This window comes from Amblyomma maculatum, chromosome 1 (genome assembly GCF_055883805.1).
Source record: "Amblyomma maculatum isolate TAMU_Amacu chromosome 1, ASM5588380v1, whole genome shotgun sequence".
Taxonomy (NCBI): domain Eukaryota; kingdom Metazoa; phylum Arthropoda; class Arachnida; order Ixodida; family Ixodidae; genus Amblyomma; species Amblyomma maculatum.
The window spans coordinates 240,490,809-240,509,185 of record NC_139344.1 but is presented as its reverse complement, the minus strand read 5'-3'; the positions used below and the strand labels follow the sequence as shown (position 1 = coordinate 240,509,185).

The 18,377-nt window shown below is 43.4% G+C and overlaps 1 protein-coding gene across 2 annotated transcripts in view; it reads right to left on the bottom strand.

Annotated features, from left to right (window-relative positions):
- Nucleotides 1-18,377, bottom strand: part of Arp3 (Actin-related protein 3) — a 35,642-nt gene that overhangs the window by 2,478 nt on the left and 14,787 nt on the right. Inside the window, exons 8-12 of one of the 2 annotated variants that reach the window (XM_084590692.1) lie at nt 18,160-18,333; nt 15,318-15,410; nt 13,187-13,312; nt 13,029-13,112; nt 7,930-8,134 (exon numbers count right to left, since the gene is read on the bottom strand). In XM_084590692.1, the coding sequence (XP_084446818.1) occupies nt 7,946-8,134; nt 13,029-13,112; nt 13,187-13,312; nt 15,318-15,410; nt 18,160-18,333 (666 nt within the window). In that variant the 3' untranslated portion in view covers nt 7,930-7,945. Of the gene's footprint in view, nt 1-7,929; nt 8,135-13,028; nt 13,113-13,186; nt 13,313-15,317; nt 15,411-18,159; nt 18,334-18,377 lie in introns of those variants that run through there. The other variant, XM_084590693.1, reaches the window with a different exon arrangement.

The following is an 18,377-nucleotide window of genomic DNA, read 5'->3' as shown; positions in this document are numbered from 1 at the left end:
TTATTGCCACTTCTGCTTCTTAAGATGTTGACTAATGTTCCTTGGCACAAGGTTTGCATAGCTCTTTTCCTAGTGTTTATAGAATCCAGAGTGCATTTGCACTAACCTCAGCATGGCAGAACATTGCAATACATGTGGTACGTTCACAGAATCGGAAAAAGTAACTGGGATCTCTTTCTGGATACCTCTTGAACTAATTCACAGGCGTAAGCATACCGTGGCAGACTTCCATTTATGGCTGCAGACCAGTGCATCGACCCATAGGCAAAGGCATACTAGTTCTTCATACCACTTTCCCTAGACGCAGTCCACTCATATGTAAGTACATCTTATTTTTTAGATGCCGCCTCTTTGCCCCTTAGGCACTGTGAAAAAGCCACAGTATTTCTCCTCTTCATGTTGCGTCGCAGCAGGAATAGCCTGCCTTTTGATGCGCTCATTTTACTGCGGGGAGGTGCATCGTCCAATTCCACCTAGACACGACAGAGAAGCCACAGCGGCAGGAAAATGCTACTTGCTGCTATCCATATAATGTCTCGTGATCCCAGGCTGAAATACTATATTATACGCCCAGAATGTGTCAAAATTTTGAACATACTTGCTGGGATATAATGTTATCCAAGACAGTATTAACAAGAACAAAACATTAACTCTATGGGATATTTTCAGCGCTTAAGGCCTTGAGCATCAAAACCAGGAAGTTGCAAAAACAGTGAATGCATCACCAAAGTTCTACAATAATAAAGTGTCCATCTTAAAACTGATTGCAACATTTGGGTACACAATAATGCTGTTTTGCCATTCTTGGCCACAAATGTTTGCACTCTATCAACACAAGAAGTAATATTTTTAAATTACCAAAGGGGGACAGGACAAAAGAAACCTTTATTATTTATGCATGAAATGTAACCAAATTTGGCACACACATTTACCCTTGATGACTTCAGATTTGCATTATAATTTAGGCTAGCTAGCACAACTACTGCAATTTACAATGAACTCTCTAATAAAGCCTTTCTAGAACATTATAAGAACTGCACAATATTTTAAGTCAGCTTGTTCACAAAACCCTGTTCAGTGCAATAATGACAATAGTTCTTGCTCTAGGTTTCGTTTGGTTCACTTAACGGGGCTTAACATCTCAGAGACTCAGGCTACGAGAGACACCATAGTGGAGGGCTCCGAAAATTTTGACCCCCTCGGGTTCTTTAACATGCACTGACAACGTACAGCACATGGGCACTTTGCTTTTCGCCTCCATCGAAAACCGGCCACAGAGGCATGATTTGATCCGGATATCTTGGGCACAGTAATTGAGCGCACTAACCACTGCGCTACCCTGGCGCGGCAGTTCTTGCTTTAGGTGTTCAGTACTTATGCAAATAAAACACCAGCATGCATATTTACATGAAAATGTCTCCCACAAAAATAGCTTTGAACAACTATTGCATGCACAGAGAGGAAAGTCAGCAGGCACGATTATGTGGTGCCATCCGTGCAACGAATAAAGTAATAACAGGGAATAATGCGAAAGTCACAAATGAATGCAGAAGATCTAACACTCTAAAGTATAATTTCTAAATTTCTAATGCATATTACACTATGAAATTTTGTCATGAGACATACAAAGACCCGTGAATTGACACGAAAAAATTAATGCGAAATTTAAAATTTGGCCAAAGCTGCCATTTCATCATTTGCATCAACTTTTCTACACAAAATGCAAATTTAAGAAAGTTAAAATTTTAGCTAAACAAGGATTACAAAGTGTGGCGCTATAGTTTCTGTACCTCAAAAAATTTTATGCACGATTTTTGGCCTTGTTGTACTTTGGCAACTTGTGAGCCCTTAATGCTTTCATAATTTTTATGTTTCAACAAGCCACCGCAAATGCATTTTACCTCACCATTTCCTCATTTCTGCACCTCCAAATTATGTACGTACACCAACCTTTATATATATATATATATATATATATATATATATATATATATATATATATATATATATATATATATATATATATATATATATATATTGCCTGAAGAATCAACAGCTCCTCAAGCTGCAGTTATATGAACAGCTTTCTAAAATTGTGAAGCTATTTGCTTTCACAGACACAACATGTTCCACTACACAGTTTCCCATTGCTTTAGAATGCTTTTGCATCCACGTTGAAAAAAAATCAGCTGAGGTTTAACTCCGCTTAAAATGATTAGGACTTCGTACGAAAGCATCGTTCGTCATGGTTTTGCTCAGCAGTTGACTCTGTCCCACCGCGCCCATGGGGCATCGTTAGTCCGCTAACAATGACTTCGCGCGCTTATTTTGAACCCTTCCGCGTCGCTCACGGACACGCTTTACTATCTAGTGTGTAGTTGGATAACTTAATTTTCGAATTTTACGCTGTTTACATTTTCCCCGTGAAGCAGCTATTTTTGAACGCGCTCCGAACTCGCGACAACGTCTCAGTCGCATGCGAGAATGACGGCATCCGCGCCGACGACGCGCGTTTCGAAACGTCGCAAAATCGATGACCCAAGCAGAAACGACTTTGAAGATGCTGCCAATTATAGTCAGAATTCAGTTCCGAGCCCGCTGACGACAAAAACCAGCCCGGAACACCCGCGGCCGCGCTCCGGCCAGCTAACGATGACTTCGCACGCAAATTTTAACCTTTTCGCGTCGCTCACGGAAACGCTACGCCATCTAGCGTGTAGTTGGCTAACTGAAGCTTAGATTTTATCGCTGTGCAATTTTTTTCCCGCGAGGTGGCTATTTTTGAACGCGCTTCGAGTATGCGGCAGCATGGAGGCATAGAGTTTCTTACCTTACCTAGAGGGAAAGCTGTGCTGCCGTCTATGGGAGTTTACATGGAGTTTTTAAAAGCTCAGCTACTTTGGTCATCTGATGAGAAGAGAGGAGTCGCTGGAGAAAGATTCGATGTTGGGAAAGGTTGAGGGTCGTCGGAGAAGGGGTAGGCAGCGAACGCGATGGTTAGATGGCATCCTCGAGGCACTGGAGATGAAGTTATGTGATGTTAGGAAGATAGTGAGAGACCGGAAAGCGTGGCGTGACATGGTCCATAGGGTCACGAAGAGTCGGACACGACTGAACGACTGAACTGAACAGAACTTCCAGACGGCCAGTTCAGCCACCATAGGCGCTCAAAGCATCAAGGGCCGGAGAGCTACCGAGTGCAGAACTACAACTTTTGGCCAAACTAATGCAAAGATAAACGTTGGTCTACAAAATAATGTCCGAAGATTGAATATTGTGACCATAAATTGCAAAAAAAAAAAGGAGAGAAACAGCATGTCTGTGTGAGATTTATCCAATATAAGCGATGGCTCTTTCACCTATTGGCTTAGTTTTGAGCAGCACAAATACTAATATTTCGCACTTAATATGCAAAATGCGAAACAGAAGAACGTTATTACAATATTCATGGTTGTGCAATAACTTAAGGAAGTTTTTAGTGGCATTTCGGGAAACAAAAACCATTTATTGGCGACGTCTGCTTCTGCGCCTTCGCTACTATAGCTTTCGCGGTCTATGCACGCACCTTCAGATGATGACGACGAAAAAGAAACATCGCAGTAATGCCACACCACGTACCCGAGAAAAACCGACTGTCCCGCAACAAGTAGCACACCGGCCCAAGGTTCTTAGCGCGCCCATGGTGCAGCGCCCTCAGCTTTCCCTCTAGTTAGTGCATAGAGTTCCTTGCACTAATTAGAGGGAAAGCTGAGGGCGCTGCACTTCAGCCACCATGGGCGCGCTAAGAATCATGGGCCGGTGTGCTACTTGTTGCGTGACAGTGGGTTTTTCTCGAGTACGTGGAGTGGCGTTACTGCGGTGTTTCTTTTTCCTTATCATCTGAAGGTGCGTACATAGACCGCGAAAGCCATAGTAGCGAAGGCGCAGAAGCAGACGTCGCCAATTTTTTTTTTTTTTTTGTTCCCCGAAATGCCACTAAAAACTTCCTTAAGCGATTGCACAACGATAAACATTTTTATAACATTTTTTTTATTTCAAAGTTTGCCTATTAAGTGCGAAATATTGGTATTTGTGCTGCTCAAAACTAAGCCAATAGGAGAAAGAGCCATCGCTTATATTGGATAAATCTCAGACTGGCATTCTGTTTCTCTCTCTTTTTGTAATTTATAGTCACAATATTCAATCTTCGGACATTATTTACGGTAGAACAACGTTTATCATTGCATTAGTGTTGACCAAAAGTTGTAGTTCTGCACTCGGTAGCTCTCCGGCCCATAATGCTTTGAGCGCTCATGGTGGCTGAACTAGCCGTCTGGAAACCCCATGTAAACGCCTATAGACGGCAGCACAGCGTTCCCTCTAGGTAAGAGTAAGAAACTCTATGCATGGAGGAAGACAGCGTCGGAGCACGGTGGAAGAAAGAGGTGCTCCGACGGCGCCGCGAGGAGCGGCCGCTTAGTGTGACTTACGCACGGCGCGGCCGCCAGAGGCAGCACGGGTACTGGGGGCAGCACGGGTACTGGGGGTCACAATGGAGGAAAAGAACTAGGAAACGAACTAGTAAGTATGCTAGTCACAAGGACGGAGAAATAAAGAGCATTAACCAACAGGTGAAAAACACCGAAGGTAAAAATTGGATAAATTCGATGGAAAAGAAACAGTGTGGAATTATACCGAAAGTGGGAAAATGCAGATCAGGAAGGAAGATTTCTTTGATAACTCAAGAGGCAGTGCCCTACTTTTTGAAGCTAGATCAGGGTGCTTTAGAACACGCAGCTACAAAAAGAAATTTAACAATAGAGATGACGCATGCGCTGTATGTGGAAACTCCAGTGAAACAGTTGACCATATTATACTCGAATGTAATGGTATCCATCCGGAAGTTGATGCAGGCGCAATCACTGTTCCTGAAGCTCTGGGGTTTAGAGATAACAGTGGCCGGGTGAATAAACCGGCGGTGGAAACTAGCAAAAACGACCGGAAGATCGGTGGCTTAAAAGCAGAGAAGTGACAATGTTAGTAATGTAGGAACAAAAATTTAATAGAATGATGGTTTAGTTGACCATTCTAAATCAATAATTAAGATATAGGGAGAAAAATGAGCATGATAGCTACTGCTACCACCCCGTTTCAAAGGGGACGCTCCTATATTCATTTAATCCATCCATCCATCCAGCCCGTCTTGTCGCTCGTTTCGCTGGCGTTTTTATGGGCGCGCCTAGGACGGGCGCTTGTTTTTGACACATAGGGGCGTTCGCCTGCTTGAAACAATTTTTTTGTTCTTGGAATTATGTACCTTTATATTTCTGCCCATTTTCTAGGTTATAATTCGACTCGGGGCCGCATGATTGATTCCTTAATTGATATGCAGCTCTGAGGTTTATGACAAACGCGAGTAATACAATATTTCCTTAAAGCACTCCTGTGAGTGGCGCGTAAAGAGCATCCAAAGGAGTGCAAGATGACTATGTGAGCATTCACAGCTGCCAACATGTGCAAAGTTTCTGGTACTGTCGTGCTGGAAATTAAAAAAAAATAAATAAATAAAAAAAAACGAGCACAGTTACGTGCGCGCACTTCGCAATTTGAATTTTTTCTCGCAGTTGTTTTTTCCGGTTGATAGCAAAAACACGCTAATGTCCTGATTTATTGCATTACGGACAATTTTAGAAGGCTTTAGCGGGCCCCCCAAATGTAAACATGACGCAAGAAATTTAAACAGCAGAACCCGTAGGCTCACCTTTGCTCCCATTTCTTTTTATTGCCATGTACACGTGCGTGTCGTGCATTACAGCACAATTTGAAGGTAGGATGCTATAGGCCGATTCCATGTAAGATCAAACAAAGGATGGTCGGCCGACCTTATAAATTGATTTTAAAATTTTGATATACTGTTGCCTGATGACTGGAAAGAAGATATCTGCAATTGGTTGTGCTGCCAATTTTTTTTTTTTTTTTCGGGGCATAGGAAATTAATAACGAAGAAGTGGAGTGCCGCGCTTATGTTCTTGTTTTTGACAACTTTGGTTATTGACTACATTGATTACAAAAGTAATAATAAAGTTGGGTAGCTGAAAATGGTCCCACTAAATATATGCATGCTTTTGTTTGTATTCGGATAATTTTCTTTTTTTTTTTTGGGGGGGGGGGGGGTAGATTTTTTTATTTACATAAACAATAAAAGACAAGCAGTTCCGGCTACTCCTTTCCACCAGATTTGTAAGAAACACCTAGTCTGTTTTTATGAAATCTCCTAAAATATATAATTAATTTTCACAGGAAAGGAAAGGCTTAGTATCTGTCACAAATGTTCTGTGGACACCTGACGCGCGCCTTTAGGGAAGGGGGGAGAGTGGGAGTGAAAGCGGAAAGAGAAAAAGGTGCCGCAGTGGAGCGCTTAGGAGTAATTTCGACCACCCGGGTATCTTTAACATGCACTGACATCGCACAGCACGCGGACGCCTCTTTTCGCCTCCATCGAAACGCAGCCGTCGGCGGTCGGGATCGAACCAGGGTGCTCCGGCACAGTAGTCAGGCATCTTAACAACTGCACCACCGCGGCGGGGCGAAATCGGCCCAGGAAATGAAATTTTGCCTATTTAGCAGGCCTTTGTCTCAAAAAACGTTTGTGATAGAGCGGCAATACTTTCACACTATGTTCTCAGCATATTTATCTATTTATATATTCATATAACGTCTCAACTTATACAAACGTACGATCGCACTAATTTTAAGAAAACAGCGAGCAATGAAAATTTCTGAAGACAAATAATTTTTCTTATATTTCTTAAACTTTGTCCCCTATTTTCCTTTGCTTCAGCTTTCAAATTCATTGAGAAGATATTGCATAATTTCGTTGCGCTAGTAATTATGGCCACTCCAATAACGCCCTTGCGCAAGTCTCAGCGCACGACGCAGGATTCAAAATTCTACGACATTTGTGAATCGCACACTGTTTTTCAACTGTGGCATAACATTGTATTTTGTAATTTATGTCTTGGCGTTGCAAATTATCTGCAGACACCGTAGTGAATGATTCGGAAATTTGTACGCGTGGTGTTCCTGATGCGCTTGTGGCATCGGGCAGCACAGAGATGTTTTTCGAATCTTACCTTCACCAAAACAAGGATTGCGCAAAAATACGTTAAAGTTCAATGAGCAAGCAACGTATTCCAAGCATAACTAGTGAAATGAAGAAATTGTTAAGGTCATGGAGAATTCCCTCATTAAAACAATGTTTTTTGGCTGCAACTGTTTACTTTAATCATTAGACGACGCACATTACCTTCATGCCTGTGCACAGTTTCTTTGTTTCTTTCATGCGGCCCAGGCTATGCATGCCTGCATGAAGTGTGAACAGCAGATCGAATGCGCGGCAAAAGCCCCAGTCTGACCGTGTGGACGCCGTCGTCTGAGATAGACACGCGCATCCGGCTACAGATAGCTTTGCTTTTTTGTGTTCGATACTTCACTTTGCCACTGGAGCGCCAAGTTCATTCTGATACCATCTGGCGCAGCGCAGTTTCTCGTGTGGCAACGGTTATCGCGCCCGCGAGGATGAAGCGGGCACTCAAACTTCCCGGCAGCGCTTTAATCTTGCTTCCTTCACCGCCATGTAATCGGCGTTCTGGTTGCGATGCGAACAAGGGGTGGATAGAATAGCGAACCTTCATTTCACATGCGTTGAACAGCTACCCAAGAGGCATTGCACCGGCGGCATAATGTCATGAAGCTTCTAATTGGCTAGACGTTGCAACAATCCGCTAGAAGCGCGCCCGATGCGTGCTCCGGAGCGGTGAGCGCAGCGTGTCGCCTGCTCGAGCAGACGACGCGTTTGTTTGCTTGGAAATGGAGTTATTTGTTTAGTCAGCGTTACGAAAGTTTCTATCTGCTCAGAAGATGGGGCGTAAATATCGCAAAATAAATATCTAAGGGTTAGGACCTTTTAATGCTGATTTAAGAGCGAAATTATCAGCGCGCGCGCAGGTGCTTCATAGGCACGCCAGCAGAACCGGCGGAGAGGATGGCCCCCAGAACACGTGCTGCCCCTTGCGGCTGCCCTCTCTTCCGGCCACACTAAGCGGCCGCGCGCCGTCGGAACACCTCTCTCTTTTCCACCGTGCGTCGGAGTCACCTGCGAGAATGGCGGCATCTGCATTGACGACGCACGCTTCGAAACGTCGCGAATCTGACGATTTCACACTGTCTACGACCCATTTTTTCGATGGCCCAAGCAGCAGTGACTCTGAAGATGCTGCCTTATCGTCAGAATTCAGTTCCGACCTCGATGACAATGGAAACCAGCCCGGAACATCTGCGGCCACACTTTGTTGGCCTGTTTTGCATACATCTGGTACCGCTCTGGGTACGTTTTTTTTTTTTTTTTTTTTTTTTTTTTGCGCTGTTCGTGTCATTCATCTCATTCCCAGGTATCATCATTTGGGCACGATATCTTGCCTCCCGCAAAATAGGGAGTGGCGTTCTGTCCAAGAAGGGAACCGGGCATCAGTTTCGGCATGGCGCTCTGCAGCGGCCCTCGTTGATTGCTCATTATGCATCAAGAACATTACTCAATACTGAAAATTTATTTTTTGACAGGGAGTGGCCAATATAATGCTCTGCATTTTGTATATCTCAAAAAATTCTTTAAATTTTTGCTGTTTCATTTACAAGTGCATTTCGTCAAGTTTTGTTCACTTTTTTTTCTAAAATATGGTTTTTGGGAAATTATATTGTGTTACAACCCCCAACTTCATATTCAAAGTTGTATGCCTAGAAAGCGAATCTATTTAGCTGTATTTTTGTGTATTGTATGAAATTTTAGACATGATAGTCTTTGCAGAGAAAAAAATCTAATGAAACCTACAGAAAATGGCCATTTTGCCCACGGTAGGGAAAGAGTTAAACAGTGACAGATTTGCAGAGAGTTTGGCAAAGCGTTAAACATATTAAGATTCGGGTTTTTGGGGAAAGAAAAGGCGCAGTATCTGCCTCATTCCATAGTGGAGATTTATACAAGCAAGGTTTTTGCTTAGCTCTTAAATTCCAGCAGGTTTACTTTTAAATGGTATAAAAGCTTCTTGTTGGTAGTCATGCACGAATGGAAAAATTTTCTGCATCTGCTTTGGTAGCACCGCAAATGCTTTGCAAGCGAATAACATAATACATGATGTGCCTTATGTTGCTACAAATACTTCACGAGCACCTCTTATATGAGCCTTCACTGCTTTGGTAATTTATAACCTAGTTTCTTCTCTTTCCTGTTTAGGTTTCAACAGCCCAGTGATGGCTATGACATCAAGTTCTGTATAGGCCATGTGAGAGATGTAAAAACTGGCATAATTGCTCTTTCATCGTTTTGATTAACCAGAATGCCAAAGCCAGCATCCCTCAAGAAGGGAACTCACGAGAGGAGAAACGGCGACTGTACCGGAGTTTTTTTTTTTTTCATGCTCCCAGAAGCAGAAGCAGGGTTGAAATTCAATTATAAATTATTTACAGGTTGTGGAATAACGCCAAGTAGTGATCCATTTACAGTAATGTCTTGCACATCACGAACAAGAAGAAAACAAGTACCCAAAATTGCTTGTTCGTTAATCGCAGCAAAAACAATGTTGTAGGACAGTGTGTGCAATGGCAAGCCCAATGCAAAAATATGATTTGTTGAACTTAAAAAGAAAATTCAGGGCACTAATCTCTGGAATCACTGACACTCTTTTGTAACTTACTATAGTCAAACCCGGACAAACTGAACTCTAAGGAAATTACACAGAAGTTCAATATCAAAATTTCATTACTTTAGGTTTAGGTTGGAATAAGTAAGCCCATCAGTAATGTATGGCCAAGAATACACAGCACCCACAGTGGTGATACGCTTCCTGCACATCGATGCGTCACTTAACGGCATGCGGGCAGCTCATCGTTCGCTGGACGTTGGTAGGTTTAACTTGCCTTGCATCGAAGCTGTAGCAGCTATCACAAGATGACAAATATTGTTACCAATAAAGATTAACGAAGTTGTCTGTTGGGTTAGTTGTTACAGGACATTAAATTTGAATGCGATCGGAGAAGACAAGGATGAGAAAAGTGGGCGGGACAAATGCTATGTTTGTCCCACCCACTTGTTCTCGTCTTTCCGAGCATTTACAAATTTATTAAACTTATTACCAATATATGCTAAATAAAATATGAATTAAAACTGCGTATAACTGGTTTCCGCAATGCATTTGGCAGAGAAACAAATCAGGCAAAAGCTGCGGCTGAGGCTTATGTTGGCTTCACCCCGTAACAGCAATGCAGCATGAAAATTTCCCCTGAGCACACCCACGTTCACTTCATCATACAGTTACAACCCCCCCCCCCCCCCCCCCCCCCAGTTACAACCCGCCTCCATATACCAAATGACCGGCAAAATTTCATTTCAATACTTTGGAGACTGCTCGACTGTGTGGCCTTAGCTATCTGGTGTGCTCAAGGGTGGTGTGCCCACTTGTGGAATGGTGTGTGGGACCATGAAAAAAGCAAGCCAGATCAATGCCGTTTTCAAGCAGGTTAATGTGAGATGGCTTCACGCTCTAGTGTGCAGCTCACACGCAGCACAATAAATGCTCTATCTCTAATCATCCTCTCTCGGAACAGCTACATTTTCTGGCAGGGTGCCGAACTAAAATTTTTTCAGGTTTGATTCGGGTTCAGTTTCGGCTCCGGAGATATTCCATTCTGGTTTGAACCAGTTCGGCCCTGCTCCAGCCGGTTCAAAGGGGTTCAGGAAGAAAGAAAAAAAAAAAAAGAAACACCTTTGGGTGTATTTCTTTTACTCCACTTTTTTAATACTGAGTTTTCTTTCCCGTTCCAGTATATAATAAAAGCTGCAAATTTATATAGTAGTCAATCTATTGTTTTTTTGTCAGATGTGACTGTATCTACTTATTATTATTGGTTGCAGAGACCTCACCAAAATGTCTACAATGAGTGACCGGCGATTAGAGCAGGATCGACGAAAAACAATTATTATTTTCACTGGCACACATAACCAATTAAAGCTGCCAACGCCAAAAGAAAGTTAAAAAGAAAATTGTTTCCTGCTGTGCTTTTCAGGTACGTAAAATTTCACATGAATTTTATTTTAAAGCGAAACCGCTACTACTTTCATCTGGCTCCCACTAAAGGACTTCGAAATCAGATCAAGGCCAAACCAAGTGCGTACCCCAAGACTAACGATGTGTGGCTACATATCTCACAACATGCGGACGCCTTTGCATTTCGCGTTTCTATGGAGGTGAAAAGCGCCCGTGTGTTGTGGCCTGAAAGGCACTGACATAAGTCTCCTCCACCACGTATTGGAGTTGAAGCCATTATAGTATTTACTAGAAAACTGGAATAGTCTCACTCCTGTGGCCGCGACGCGATGCAACCACCGTCTTGATGCGCGTCAAGGTTATCTGCATGGGCACACTATATGCCTTCTTCTAGAACCACTTTGATACTAAACTGCTATATTTAGTCTCATAATTTACTAGCATCACATGACATCATGGCTGCTCACAAATATGTTATGTGCTCAGTAAATGCTGCCAACTTTTTATTTGCAAGCATAGAAAGACCAAAGGAAGAGGACATTTGAGGTTTGCTGAAGTCATCCGGGTTCAATGACAAGAGGGGACATACTTTAGTCCAGAAAATGCTCTCTCAACATCGATTTGCGTAGATGGCACAGCTAGCGCAACTGGAGCTTGTGAATACAGTTCAGAACGCTGCAACTTCTGCTTCTCCCAAAATCTTAAAACACTCGAATCTCTGCTTATTATGAGCACTTTTAAATTTTAAAATGTATTAAGCAGGCTCTGGACTTCTTTAATTTTTAGAGAACTGCCGCCATCTCCGAGTCCTTGCAGGCAGGTCCTTGTGGTAGAGCACCCGCTCTCTTTCGGGAAGTACCAAGTTCGATCCCCTCAGCCGCCGGGTACCCACCGGCTTCCAATGGGTACAAGATTTCCCCCGGCCTGGTGCTCTGCTCTTCTGGGGCGACATGCTTGGGAAGAGGGGCCATGGAACAAAAATGTTGGTTCAAACAAAAAAAAAAAGGGCCACATAATGGGCTTTTGCCGCACGAGGCAGACTTGTCGCTGTCCGATGGCGGAAAGGATCACTGCCCCATCGGAGCAACTATTTGGACCTATAACTACTTTCCCAAGAATTTCACCCCAAATAGCCGAGCACCAGGCCGGGGAAAGCTTGTAGCCATTTCAAGAAAGCCATAGAGACATTGTTTTATTAACACCAGGTTGTTTGCCCACCCCTCATGTAAAGCCCTCACCCAAGAACCCTTGAGGTATCTGGAGAAAAAAGAAAAAAAAAAGCGTTGGGTATCCGGCGGCACCAGGGATCGAGCCTGGTACCTCCCAAATGAGAGGTGGGCTCTACCACAAGGCCACCGTTTTGGTCTTTCCATCTTCAGCTTGTAAGCTCTTAAGGAAAGTTTCTGCTACCGCCTGTAGCAGCACTTGATTGCCAGCGGCGATCCTACGAAGCCGCTTACCCCGTGGTAACTAGAGATTAGTGGTATACATGTAGCAATACATTTAAACTTGTTCTTGACAACTTTTTGCAAGGGATGATTTTTCAATATGGTAGTGATGTTCGCGGTGTGCAGTGGCACTTTGGAAATAGGCAAGAAGAGCACTTTACAAGCAGCGATAAAATAAAAAATAATAAAAGTAAGTTGCCACCAAAAGTGGGTCAGAACCATACCACAAACTGGTTCAGAATGATTCCTCTAATTTGTTCCGGTTCAAGTTCAGTTCCAAGATGGCAGAAAAATTCTAGTTCGGTGCCGGTTTTCGGTTCAGAACCGGTTCAGATTTGAATCTGGTTTCGACACTCTATTTCCTGGTCCCTTTAAGTTAGTCTCCACTATAAAAAACTATTCCGCATTTCCTTTCGAGCTTGATATATCTGGGTTAAATTGTACTGCACAAAAGTAGCATAGCTAAACCGGCAACACAGCAAAATGCTTTACAAGAACTTACCGTAGATGCCAGCATGCTACCTCCAAACCAGACCGCATATCTCTGCATGTGATGGGAAATCACTTGAACTTCCATTGGCTTTGGCTGCGGGCAAAGGGCAACTGTTAGTTCAAAACACCACCCAAGCCATGGCAAGGGCACCAAGTAAGCAAACTTGCCGTGATACGTCCACCACTAAGCTTTTCACTGAACTTGAGCCGCGCATCCACTACGCGTTTCAGATCTCGCTGCAGTCGACGACCAAAGTCTTTAAACATTGTGGAGCCACCTGACAGGACAATATTCTGAAAAAACAAAAATTAATTTTTTATTGTGAACACTCACACAAATTTACACAGCTACAAATTTTTGTAATCACTTATATACCACATACAAGTACTGCGGTGCTATTTACAGTCAAACAGTGCTGTTACCACAGCAAACAAATAATTACGTACTACAACTCATGCAGCTTGAAGCATACAACTTAAAGAAAGCGTTAAGGTTCACCAGTTCAAATTTTTTACATAAACATTTGGAGCTAAGAAAGCTCAGCAATTTTTTCACCAGTGAGAGCTAGACTGAAGTGACATTGACAGAAAGAAATTCCATGCAAGATGTGTACCTGTGTTAAAAACCAAACAATATTCAGAGGAAACATGCAGACATTAGAGGTATATTTATGGGTCGCTACTGGAGGGAGAGGTCCAAATGAACCATGCATTGGATGTTTCCCCCCCCCCCCCACGCCCCTGCTTTCCCCACGCGAAAAAGAAAGATTCAGCATGCTTTCTCTAAAATTTTCTATTTGGAGGTGGGATGGGGAAGGGGTTGAAGGGGCTCCATGTGTGACATAACCTACAAAGCATGGGGGTGATATTTTATTTTCATTTAGTTATGGGATGTGCTGCCTTCTTACCACCTTTAACATCGGCATACAACTTAGATATAAACAAATACAAATGAGTAGTAGTCACCACAACTTGCACACTGTGCTACCAGCATGTTAACAGAGGGGATGAGAGGACCATAAAAAAAGAAATATTAATGAAGTCAATTATGAATTAGCTGCGTATAGCTTTTATCCTGCTTGTAATGAAACTCGAGTTCTAGGGTTTTGGCGCTGCACCATTCAGAAACGGAAAAAGAAGTTTACTCCTGTTTCTGAAGCCACAACTTCAAAATGCTACAATTGAAGTTCTATAGGTACGATGGTAATTTTATCCTTACCACATTCCGCAATGTCAAGCCAAACCAGTGGCATGCATTTAGTTCCTTCAGCAAATTTACAAGCTCTCGGCAAAATGTTACACAACATACTTACACCACTGCACAAGAACTTGTTTTTCATTAATAAAAAAATTTAAGACTGAATGCCCGCCTGAATTTGTGTGAGCACGCATGTGTACGCATTTTGGTGCAAGCCTTACACACAGCTCATCACATCATAAGCAAGAGTTGGCCAATATAAGCACACAAGTGTGCTGTCACTAGCTGCAATGAACATGAGATCCAGCAGTAACAACATTAAACAAATGATGCATGTTGTCATAGCAGCAGAGAGATAGGCACCCATTGTGCTGCAAGCAGGAATGTATGCTTCCAACAGAAATTCAAGCAATGTTTCAACAAATTTGAGCAGGGAACTTGGATTTCTAATAAAGGCTCACATTCCTAGAAAGCTTGCAGGCACTACACAATGGTAGCAGGAGCAAAGTTTTTGCTCTCAAGTCTTATTACTAAGCCCTAACCTCACAACCCCTTAAAATCTATTGCAAAGCCTTGCAGGAATTTGTTCTGTCAAATCCAAAAACCAGCTGTACAACTGCTGTTCACAAGAGTCTGATGCTATACACTTACAAGATGGAATTGCTATGCAAAATAAATACCAATAAGCCAACAAGCAGCATTTATTGAAGCCATTCTGGAGTGCACAGAGAATGAACCTCTTGTCAGAGAAACTACAGATCACCTGACGTGACATATCTCACCTTCGCCTGGGAGTAAGCAGAGGCCACAATGTGTGCAAGAAAAGTGACAGCCAAACTGCGATGGATAAGAACTGAGTGCAATCGAGACACCACACATCCTTCTCACAGCCAGGCATATCAGCTAAGCATTCTCAGTGCAACTCACATTAACAAACATTTCGAACCAGCATAATAATAGATGCAGAATTCGTACACTTGATACAGTTAAAACTTGGTCATTTCAACTGTGATGACCAGAGCATTAAATCAGGTAATAACCAAATCAGGCACAAGTCTTAACCGCTGCCGTTAGTCCAACATGATTGTGTAGATAACATACCTTGTAGAGAGGGCGCCTCACATCGATGGGACAGCTTTGCACGCATGTGTCAACTATTTCCGAAATAGGTGTAGTGAAATCGGGATTTGAGAACTACAAAAAAAAAAAAAATAGAGGGAGAGGGGGAGTCAATATTAACACAGCTGTTCGAATTCACTAATTAGCTGCACAACTTTGCATTCACCTCCATGCATGAAAGCGTAGAACAAACATCAAAATACAAAAGCGATTGCATGACAATCTGTAGAGATGGCGCAGTGTATTCCAGAATTCAGACAAGCATTCATAATGGAAAATTTGCTGTGTTCACAAAAACCTCACACACACTTCGGTACACTGTGCAAATTGGGTGGACACTAACAGCTGACATGTCCGCCAGTTTTATATGTTGTGTCGCATGCATCTTCTGTCTTTTTTTCGTGTGTATTTCTTAAGCTATGGAAGGTAGTTTTTTTTTTTTATTCATAATACAGTAGAACCTAACTATACAGTAGACTTTGATATAGTAAACAGAAACAGCAATCAGATTTTGCCTTCCATAGACTGTACATTCTTTCTTTTTCATTTATAGTGCAGCTATCTTTAATAAAAACAGTTATGGTAGAGCATCTACTTCCCGTGTAATGATTACACCTGGGCCAACGCACAGTCTAGGAGTGCGAGGCTAACAATGAATGAAGGCAGCTCAAACCGCTGAGAAAGAAAGTGAAAGGGCAGTGAGAAGGAAAGAAAAATAAAAGCACTGAGCAGAAAATTTAAAAAGAGGGCTCACCTTTGATGATAAGGGGTTTCAACATTGCAATTGAAATGAAATTCAAGGGGGTTAGGTCATTCTGATTAACTAATCGTGTAATCATCAAGCTGCACCCTGAACATGATGTCCATTTTGTTTTAAATCTATGCGAGATAAGTCCGTCCGGCTTGGGTGGTACTATGTGGGCAGGTTTGCTGCGCCTGACGTTAGTGCAAGTTTCTTCACAACTGCCTCCTATATGACATTAAAGGTCCACGGAAACTGGCCCCAAGAAGGCACTGACAAACGCGTTGAGTGTGTAGAATACATCCTTTTGAGCATTAACGCAAAGTATAACTCCTTGGAACAAAGCCAGCAATTTATTATTAATTTTTAAAAACAGCGTTTTTTGAAATTCGTGGGCAGAGAGAATGTCGCTTGGCGGTGTCGCATGGGACTATTTCCTTGACCCGTGACGTCACGGGTAAGTTGACTGGCAAGGCTTGCTAGAAGCTGCCATTCGCTGTGGCCACTGCAGCCATGACGTCATAAACACACTTCTGGTAGCTGCGAAAGTTGTCTGCTCGTGCGCTGCTCGAACTCTGTGCAGGCTGTTACACAGCTCGCCGCCCTTATCGGTTAGGTGGCCATTGCCCATTAAGTACAACAACCGAAGCGACGCAGGGATCGGCAGAACGAAGCTGCATTTACAAATACCTTATTTATATAACGTAGTTCCAGCACGGAGTGTCGTCCGACGAGGCGTCAACAGCACGGTCAAGCACCGCACGATGGCAGCACCTCCTCGACCGCCGTAAACACCGCCGCTGTGGCCCCTCCTCCCGCATACCGTTCGCGAACGACACGGCGGATCGTTAGCACCGATGTCCGAAATAAAGCGTGCTAAAATTTGTTGGCGTATGGAATACTGAGCCGAATATCAAGTATGAAGCCCTAGTGAGGATCGCTGATCAGCAGCAAATTGCTGGTAAGAGCGATAGCCGTGATACAAGCTAGTTTCTGCTCAAGCCAGCTGCCGCTGGCGCATTTCAGCTGATCCGATCTGCTCGTACTAGCTATGCATCGGCAGAGTTAATCCTATAATTATTTTACTATGGCAGGAAATGATTCACTATAAGGCAGTTTCATAAGTAGACGATTTACGACAGCGTTGATCATGTTCCAAAGCGTCAACCGCCACGGCTTCGAAGCGGAAAAATGTAGGCCTAGCGACGACTAGGGATGGTCACGCACGGCGCCGTCGTTCGCCGCGCTCGCGCGCCCCACCCCCGCGGTAATTGTGTAACGTACCTCTGCCTGCTCGCGGCATCCCGTGCTGCAAGCGTTGCAAACTCGTGTACTTTCATAGCTAAGGCCGCGCATTTTGTGACGTTCTGCTCAGCAACAAGCCGTTCAAACGATACTGCAGGCAAGACAAGGCTTCAGTACGCAGTCGCTGCGCAGTCGGCCGTAATCGAAGACGTCGAGCGGCACCATAATCTATACATCGATCTTGAAACGTGATACAGTGGGCAAATGAATAACTTTGTGAAGCAGACCCGCTCGTACGTTTCACGCACTCTGGCGCCGACGAGTAGCTTCCGTTAACAGACGCAGTCATAACCTCGGTTAACGATCTACGCAAACCGAGGTCGTCAAGCTCGGTTTGCGATAACCGCGGTTAGTGGTGTAACCATGGTTTGGTCCGCCGTGTAACATAGGGTAACCACGGGTTCGCGGTTACCCTTCGACGTACAAGTTGAGAGGGAAAATTGGAAGGGTCATTTTTAATCACCGATATCTCTGGTGTTGCAGAAGCTAGATCGAAAATTTTTGCGGGAGAATGATGGGTGGTTCAATAGCTAACAGTGTTATGGCGTTGTTTATCCTCCTTGGTGACCCCTTTCAGTGGACCTTTAAGGCCTCAGAAAGTAACATGTTCATGCAAAGCTTTGGTTTTCACACGAAATCAAACTCTCGTCATTGGTAGCTAGATCGAGCAGAGTCGTCACCTTGCGAAGCACCAGGAATTGCTATAACTATGGCGCAAAGCTCGTTCATACCACAATTAGAGCACTTTGCACCACATCTCGCAGTGAATATACTAACCTCAGGATGGAAGAAGATTTCAGGCCCCAGGAATCGCTCATAGCCCACATCAACACTAAACTTCTGCTTGGTGATTGCATTGGCTCCTTCATACTTTTTTATCCACTTGCTGGGCTCCTGGTCATACCGAGAGAATTCCTTGGCGATGTCCGGACAAATGTAGCAAAGCTTCTCCTGGAGAGAGACAACAGTGAGTCGCAATGACTAAGGTATGAGCA